This window comes from Xyrauchen texanus, chromosome 33 (genome assembly GCF_025860055.1).
Source record: "Xyrauchen texanus isolate HMW12.3.18 chromosome 33, RBS_HiC_50CHRs, whole genome shotgun sequence".
NCBI lineage: Eukaryota > Metazoa > Chordata > Actinopteri > Cypriniformes > Catostomidae > Xyrauchen > Xyrauchen texanus.
The window spans coordinates 30,093,936-30,103,213 of NC_068308.1; the positions used below are offsets into that span (position 1 = coordinate 30,093,936).

The 9,278-nt window shown below is 41.4% G+C and overlaps 1 protein-coding gene across 1 annotated transcript in view; it reads right to left on the reverse strand.

Annotated features, from left to right (window-relative positions):
• LOC127626697 (unconventional myosin-XV-like) overlaps nucleotides 1-6,810 on the reverse strand; it is a 55,401-nt gene extending 48,591 nt beyond the window's left edge. The window contains exons 1-6 of the mRNA XM_052102672.1: nucleotides 5,881-6,810; nucleotides 5,170-5,234; nucleotides 4,827-4,890; nucleotides 2,981-3,090; nucleotides 2,750-2,824; nucleotides 42-135 (exon numbers count right to left, since the gene is read on the reverse strand). Of these exons, the coding sequence (XP_051958632.1) occupies nucleotides 42-135; nucleotides 2,750-2,824; nucleotides 2,981-3,090; nucleotides 4,827-4,890; nucleotides 5,170-5,234; nucleotides 5,881-6,810 (1,338 nt within the window). The remainder of the gene's footprint in view (nucleotides 1-41; nucleotides 136-2,749; nucleotides 2,825-2,980; nucleotides 3,091-4,826; nucleotides 4,891-5,169; nucleotides 5,235-5,880) is intronic.
• Nucleotides 6,811-9,278: the final 2,468 nt, after the last annotated feature.

Here is a 9,278-nt window from a genome sequence, read left to right on the forward strand (position 1 = left end):
AGCTTTAACAATACACTATATGGATTGATATATTGCTTTACCTGGCGTAATTTATCGTTTCTGCCCTGATACATGGAACTCAGGTAGTGGACAATGAGCTTGGCAGCCTCTGTCTTGCCCGATCCACTCTGCCCACTTGCAAATAATGGAACATAATTCATATTCATTCACATCCATAATACAGGCCAAATTATTTGTGTATACAAAGTATATATAGTATACGCCAGAAGTTTGGAAAAAAGTACAGATATTGCTCATATGGAAAGAAATTTGTACTTTTATTCACCATTGTGCCATTCAACTGATCACAACGTACAGTCAGGACATAAATAACATGAAAATTACTACTACAATTTGAGAAAAATTTTCACTTCAAATAGTTCTCATAAAAAATCCTCCATGTGCAGCAATGACAGCTTTGCAGATCCTTGCCATTCTAGCTGTCAGTTTGTCCAGATACTCAGGTGACATTTCACCTCACACTTCCCGTCTTGTTGGGCACTTTTCACGTACCTTACAGTCTAGCTGATCCCACAAAAGCTCAATGGGGTTAAGATTCATAACACTCTTTTCCAATTATCTGTTGTCCAATATCTGTGTTTCTTTGTCCACTCTAACCTTTTCTTTTTCTTTTTCTATTTCAAAAGTGGCTTTTTCTTTGCCATTCTTCCCATAAGGCCTGCACCCCTGTGTCTTCTCTTTACTGTTGTAAATGAAACTGGTGTTGAGAAGGTTGAATTCAATGAAGCTGTCAGTTGAGGACATGTGAGGCGTCTATTTCTCAAACTAGAGACTCTGATGTACTTATCCTCTTGTTTAGTTGCACATCTGGCCTTCCACATCTTTTTCTGTCCTTGTTAGAGCCAGTTGTCCTTTGTCTTTGAAATCTTCATATAAATGTCCAAAAATCTTTTTTGGCAATTTCAAGCATTGTTCAGCCTTCATTCCTCAAAACAATGATTGACTGACAAGTTTCTAGAGAAAGCTGGGGTTTTTTTTTTTGCCATTTTTTACCTAATGTTAACCTTAAGACATGCCAGTCTAGTACTGTGGCAACTCAAAAACAAGCTTTCAGTTGTGTTTGATATAATGGCAAGTGATTTTCTTTTACCAAATTAGCAATTTAGCACGATTACTCAAGGATAAGGTGTATGGGTGATGGTTGCTGGAAATGGTGCCTGTCTAGATTTGATCAAAAATGACTTTTTTCAAGTAGTGATGGTGCTATAGTTTATTTCAGTAATGTCCTGACTATACTTTGTGATCGGTTGAATGTCACTTTGGTGAATTAAAGTAACAATTCCTTCAGAAAAAGCAAAATCTGTACATTATTCCAAACTTTTGGCCACCTGTGTGTGTGTATATATATATATATATATATATATATATATATATATATATATATATATATATATACATACACTCACCTAAAGGATTATTAGGAACACCATACTAATACTGTGTTTGACTCCCTTTCGCCTTCATAACTGCCTTAATTCTACGTGGCATTGATTCAACAAGGCGCTGAAAGCATTCTTTAGAAATGTTGGCCCATATTGATAGGATAGCATCTTGCAGTTGATGGAGATTTGTGGGCTGCACATCCAGGGCACGAAGCTCCCGTTCCACCACATCCCAAAATGCTCAATTGGGTTGAGATCTGATGACTGTGGGGGCCATTTTAGTACAGTGAACTCATTGTCATGTTCAAGAAACCAATTTGAAATGATTCGAGCTTTGTGACATGGTGCATTATCCTGCTGGAAGTAGCCATCAGAGGATGGGTACATGGTGGCCATAAAGGGATGGACATGGTCAGAAACAATGCTCAGGTAGGCCGTGGCATTTAAACGATGCCCAATTGGCACTAAGGGGCCTAAAGTGTGCCAAGAAAACATCCCCCACACCATTACACCACCACCACCAGCCTGCACAGTGGTAACAAGGCATGATGGATCCATGTTCTCATTCTGTTTACACCAAATTTTGTCTCTACCATCTGAATGTCTCAACAGAAATCGAGACTCATCAGACCAGGCAACATTTTTCCAGTCTTCAACTGTCCAATTTTGGTGAGCTCTTGCAAATTGTAGCCTCATTTTCCTATTTGTAGTGGAGATGAGTGGTACCTGGTGGGGTCTTCTGCTGTTGTAGCCCATCCGCCTCAAGGTTGTGCATGTTGTGGCTTCACAAATGCTTTGCTGCATACCTCGGTTGTAACGAGTGGTTATTTCAGGCAAAGTTGCTCTTCTATCAGCTTGAATCAGTCGGCCCATTCTCCTCTGACCTCTAGCATCAACAAGGCATTTTCAGCCCACAGGACTGCCGCGATACTGGATGTTTTTCCCTTTTCACACCATTCTTTGTAAACCCTAGAAATGGTTGTGCGTGAAAATCCCAGTAACTGAGCAGATTGTGAAATACTCAGACCGGCCCGTCTGGCACCAACAACCATGCCACGCTCAAAATTGCTTAAATCACCTTTCTTTCCCATTCTGACATTCAGTTTGGAGTTCAGGAGATTGTCTTGACCAGGACCACACCCCTAAATGCATTGAAGCAACTGCCATGTGATTGGTTGATTAGATAATTGCATTAATGAGAAATTGAACAGGTGTTCCTAATAATCCTTTAGGTGAGTGTATATGCCTGTGTGTGTGCGTGTGTATGCATGTGTACATGTATATGCATATGTATGCGCATTTACTTTATATGTGTATGTATATATCATACTCTTAATTCTCCTCACTTTATGATGATGCAGTGCTCCTGGGTTGTACTCTGAGATTGGCAAAATGCAGCATCTGCCATAGCATAAATGTGACTGCAGAGGTGGCACAAATGAGTCCATCAGTACTGCTGATAAACTCTTAGACCAGCATGCAATAAACACATACTTTTCCCACAGCTAATATGGCAAAAAAGATCATCTTTAACCAAACATACAGCTTGAGCTTGTCTTCAAAGTGAAAGCACTCACGGTGGATTATGGTGCTTATCTTTACCCTGGTACTGCTGTCTCAGCTCTTCAGTGTAGATACTGAGAGGCTTGAAGGGGTTAATGGACAAGAGCATATTGCCAATATACGTCTGTTGGTTTAAATAAAGTAAAAAAGTCACATAGTAAGGTTATGACTTTTAGGAGGAGAGCATAGCCATTTAAAGAATACATCTGGGTGAGTTCATACAGTGAGGAAAATAAGTATTTGAACACCCTGCTATTTTGCAAGTTCTCCCACTTAGAAATCATGGAGGGGTCTGAAATTGTCATCGTAGGTGCATGTCCACTGTGAGAGACATAATCTAAAAAAAAAAATCCAGAAATCACAATGTATGATTTTTTAACTATTTATTTGTATGATACAGCTGCAAATAAGTATTTGAACACCTGAGAAAATCAATGTTAATATTTGGTACAGTAGCCTTTGTTTGCAATTACAGAGGTCAAACGTTTCCTGTAGTTTTTCACCAGGTTTGCACACACTGCAGGAGGGATTTTGGCCCACTCCTCCACACAGATCTTCTCTAGATCAGTCAGGTTTCTGGGCTGTCGCTGAGAAACACGGAGTTTGAGCTCCCTCCAAAGATTCTCTATTGTGTTTAGGTCTGGAGACTGGCTAGGCCACGCCAGAACCTTGATATGCTTCTTACAGAGCCACTCCTTGGTTATCCTGGCTGTGTGCTTCGGGTCATTGTCATGTTGGAAGACCCAGCCTCGACCCATCTTCAATGCTCTAACTGAGGGAAGGAGGTTGTTCCCCAAAATCTCGCAAGACATGGCCCCGGTCATCCTCTCCTTAATACAGTGCAGTCAGCCCTGTCCCATGTGCAGAAAAACACCCCCAAAGCATGATGCTACCACCCCCATGCTTCACAGTAGGGATGGTGTTCTTGGGATGGTACTCATCATTCTTCTTCCTCCAAACACGGTTAGTGGAATTATGACCAAAAAGTTCTGTTTTGGTCTCATCTGACCACATGACTTTCTCCCATGACTCCTCTGGATCATCCAAATGGTCATTGGCAAACTTAAGACGGGCCTTGACATGTGCTGGTTTAAGGAGGGGAACCTTCCGTGCCATGCATGATTTCAAACCATGACGTCTTAGTGTATTACCAACAGTAACCTTGGAAACGGTGGTCCCAGCTCTTTTCAGGTCATTGACCAGCTGCTCCCGTGTAGTTCTGGGCTGATTTCTCACCTTTCTTAGGATCATTGAGTCCCCACGAGGTGAGATCTTGCATGGAGCCCCAGTCCGAGGGAGATTGACAGTCATGTTTAGCTTCTTCCATTTTCTAATGATTGCTCCAACAGTGGACCTTTTTTCACCAAGCTGCTTGGCAATTTCCCGTAGCCCTTTCCAGCCTTGTGGAGGTGTACAATTTTGTCTCTAGTGTCTTTGGACAGCTCTTTGGTCTTGGCCATGTTAGTAGTTGGATTCTTACTGATTGTATGGGGTGGACAGGTGTCTTTATGCAGCTAACGACCTCAAACAGGTGCATCTAATTTAGGATAATAAATGGAGTGGAGGTGGACATTTTAAAGGCAGACTAACAGGTCTTTGAGGGTCAGAATTCTAGCTGATAGACAGGTGTTCAAATACTTATTTGCAGCTGTATCATACAAATAAATAGTTAAAAAATCATACATTGTGATTTCTGGATTTTTGTTTTTAGATTATGTCTCTCACAGTGGACATACACCTACGATGACAATTTCAGACCCCTCCATGATTTCCAAGTGGGAGAACTTGCAAAATAGCAGGGTGTTCAAATACTTATTTTCCTCACTGTATATGCCATTTTCAAGACAAGTCAATACATACATAAATGGAGTCTCGATGAAACCGCTTCCTAAGATTCAGCAGAACAGAGCTCTCACACACCTCTCTGGAAATACATTGACGTTTCATTAGTATGAATCAATTAAAACAACTTGGCATGTCCAGGCACAAACCAGCTTAAACCAGTCTAAGGTGGTTGGCTGGTCTCTTAGCATTGCCTGGCTGGTTAAGCTGGTCTTTTGGCTAGTTTTAGAGGGGTTTGAGCATCTGTCAGCTGGTCAGGCTGGGAGACAAGCTGGTCGACACAGTAAAACAGCCTCTTAAGCAGGTGTGATTTATTTACTACATGATGAAGTGTATATAAAGTGATACTGTAATGACTCACTCCAGCTGTGCCAAATCTTCCACCTCATCCACCTCCACAGCCTGGCCGCTTCCTGGCATCAGTACCTGACAGAGAGAGTAAGGAGAAAATTATAACTCAGTGTGCAGACATTGGGATAACGCTCACACTCTTTCTAGTCCACAGACCCACCACTTTTCCTGCTCAGAATCAAACAATAAAGATTTTGGTTGTCTTCGTGTCGCTATCAATGATTAACTATCATCGCATCCCTAATGAAGGCTACCCAGTGCAAGCAGTTGGTTAGAGGTTAATGAGTAATATAATTACAGAATTAAGCATATAGCAATGTCAACCTTGTCAGTACTGATTGTGAGATTTTAAAGAGCTTTATATGGATGGTTCACCAAAATATGGATGTCTTCATCTACTCACCCTGATGTTGTTCCAAACCTGCACAACTTTCTTCCTTCTGTGTAACTCAGAGGAGATGTTAGGTAGAATGTTAGCCTCAATCCTCATTTAGTGTCACTGCATCTTTTTTTCAGACAGTGAAAGTAAATGGTGATTGAGGATAACATTATGCCAAACATAATGTTTTGTGTTTATTAAAATTTTTGGGTGAACCATCCCTTTACAGAAATTTGTTTGGACAAGAGGGTCAATAGTAGGTCAACATGAAAGTAGACCACAAAAAAGTTATTTTGTAATTATTTTGCAGGTGGAATAATTGAATGCACTTAAGTATCATACCTGTGTGCTGTTAAGTCTCCCCTCTAACATGTTTTGGGTCGGATCTTCGGATTCCCATGGGCCTCTGCCATTATGGACTGGAATGGTGTGGGCATGTTCTTCATCCTGATACACTGTCCATTTAGTGAGCTTCTCCACCGTTTGATGGGACAGGAGGTTCTCTGGGCGCATCCAATCTTGAGGATCACCACACATCTGGTGATTCTGAGCCCAGTGTAGCTCCATAGCTGAGGGCAAAAGACCATCACCCATCAATTCTGCCACCTCTCGGTCTGCATCCTCCTCATAAGAAGGTTGCTTCACACCATCCCTCCATGTCTCAGCTTCTGTTGATGTGTTCCCTACGTTCCTCTCTTTCCTTTCTAATTCTCTGCTCTGTACTGTACCCACACCACCATTAAGCAAAGGCTTGGAAATAGACAGCTTGTTGATATTTATTTGTGATCCCCCAAGTTTTCCCTTGGCCGCTTGCAGGACACTTGTACCGTCTTTGATGCCTAATGTTAGCTCTTTGTTGTCGGCTTTGACCTCTGGCTGCCTCTCGGTCACTCGTGTGTTTGGGTTACCACTTTTATCACTTTCTTGTGCGTATTTCTTGATAGACTTTAGAAGACTGAGGTCTGGCTTTACTGGAAGAACCAAACGGGCACCAGGCTTTGGTGGCTTACGCTCTGTGGTAGCACCATTGTCTGTGGTGGTGCTAGTCAATGTACCAGTGGCTTCCTTTACTTTGCCACTTTGGTTCATCCTGGGGAACACAATAGCATATTTGGCATCTCCTGAGTTGGCCTTTTCCTCCAAGTCTTGTGGCTCATCAGATGAATCAACCTGGTTGTCAGCTGTGGTATCCTGGAGAATAGACGTCTCTTCTGTCTTGGAATCATCTGAGTTTGATACCTTTTTCTTTGATATTCCACCGCTACTTGCCATTTTCATAACCATCTTGTGCCTGAGAAGACTCTTTTTTGACTTTGTGGTGCCACTCTTCTTCTTCAATACCAAAGCAGGGAGCCATTTTGTAATCCCAATTGCTTGGGTGACTGTTGACAATTTTCTTCTAACATAGATGCCCTTTGGCATATTCTTCTGAATCCAACCTGAGACACGTCGCAAAGTTGTCATGCCTCTTTTCTGTGCCATTAAACGGTTTGTTGACTTTGAAGGCATTGCCTCTTTGGGCTCTGTTGCGTCCTCTACTGTTTTCTCTGTTTGCTCTTCATCGGATAATTCATGTTCACTGTCTTTTGGTGGTTCCTCTTTGGCGTTTTTCTTTTTATCGTCTTTTCCTTTGCCTTTCATTGTAAATAGCTTCCGAGACTGTCTGTTCAACAATCCTTTTGGGCCTTGTGTTAGGGCTTTTGCCTGATCTTCCTGTTGATCTACCTCCTCTGCCTTTTTAATGTCCTTTTTATTGCTTGCCAACTGTAGAATTTGAGACTTACTTTTAGTGGCGTCACCTTTGGAACGAGTCATTCCCTTAATTAGGACTTCTGAAGCCACAGTCCGTTCTTTAGGTTGCTCTTTTTTAGAGGGTGCCTTCTTTTGTATTACCTTGGATTTCAACTTCTTTTTCTGGCCTTGAAAGTGGGCAGTCAGGTTTAGAAGTCCTGGCTTCATAGACGAACTACCAATCTCTCCCTGTGTGCTTTCTTGCCCAGTATCGCTCAGCAACTCCTTAGAGTATACTTCTTCCACACTGCTAGCAGGTTCCTCCTCTGGTGCTTCTTTAACTATACTTTCAGAGGGTCCATCGATACAGTCCTCTCTTTCACTTTCCTTTTCTTCTTTTTCTTCTATTTCTTCCTCCCCTTCTGTTTTCTTGTCTGTGTCTGACAGCTCTTCTTCACCACTTACTATGCTCACATCAGTCTCATCAGTCTTCTCCACACAATCTGACCCCTCCTTATTGTTATTTGAACCATCTTCTTCACTCTCTGGTTGTGAGCTCTCTGCTCTCTCACTTTCTGATTCATCCTCTTCCGTGTCCACTACTTTACTAACTTTCCTTCTTGCACCTTTTGCAGGAGATTTGCCTGCATTTTTTTTCTGGTCAGGTTTTGATTTGACACCTTTCCCAGCTCTAATTTTAACTTTAACACCATTGCTTGTCACCTTTGCAGGTAAGATTTTACCATTCTGCTTCCTCTCTTTGGCTATTTGCCTAGAGGACTGCATTTCTTCATTTTCTGGATCCTCGATTTGGTCTTTCTTCCCAGTTTTCCTCTCCTCATCCTTTTTGTACTTCCCATTACTATTACCTTGGGATGCATTCTTGCCTCCTTTTTTGGGAGGAATTGGTTCTTGTTTGTCCACTTTGTTCTTCCCTCCTCTAGCCTTACTAGGTGATTTGGTTGGAGGCATAATTATGGGTCACACTGGCCTTACAGGTTAACTTGCTGGCTTTTTTGTTCAAATGTCAAGACATTTCTTTAATGACCTAATTATTAAAAAAAAGGCAAAGATAAAAGTCATAAAAAGATGCATCAGGAAGATATTGAAATCTAAATATTATAACCAAACAGATAGCAGTTTCTCAAACAAATAATAAAATGCTTAGAATCTATTGACTGATAATTTCTTTGCAAAGCTTTCACTAAATGTTTTAACCTTTGTGCTGGTCAGTGAAACTGATGCACACTGGGGACCTAAACTACCAGGGGTTCAAGATCACATTATACCACGTCTTTCAACTAAAGTGCAAGGTACACCTGGCCTAATGGTCATCATTAGTACTGGGTTTCAGGTATTTAGCTCATCACTCTAAATAATGCCGATTGGATCAGAGATGGGACTTTAGATAAAGAACGATCAACCATTGTTACACTTGTAACAGAATCACCAGCTTAGAATTTGCCCTTTTTAAACGGAGGTTTAAAAATATACATTCAAGCAATTAAATGCCATGTGAGAACCATAACAATTCTACAGCCATTTCTTTTTCAAAAAAATATTCCTTTAACTAACATGTAATCCGAAGAGGATATTTATTGACCTTAAACAATCAGTACAAACACAATACATCCCCAAACACTGCAAGCTTACATCAGAATAATACTGGATGACTCACCTGTCTTCTCAGGTACCTAGTAGGCATTGTGGGGGTCTGGTAAGTACTTCTGCTAGTCCCAAACCGCTGGTATCACTGACACACTCTGTGGATTGAAACTGCGTCTGGACCCAAATACATACACAGTCTCTCTGACACAAACACAATCACACAGACAAGTATGCACAACATTCAAGGGCTCTTGTGAATAATTTATATTTGATGTCACACTATATAGTTATGGACCCATTCATATCGGCAGCTGCTGAACCCATGGTGGAAATGTGAGAGGCTTCACAGTAGGGGTGACAAAAGGTGTTGATACGTGAGAGAGGATAGAGACAGTGGCAAA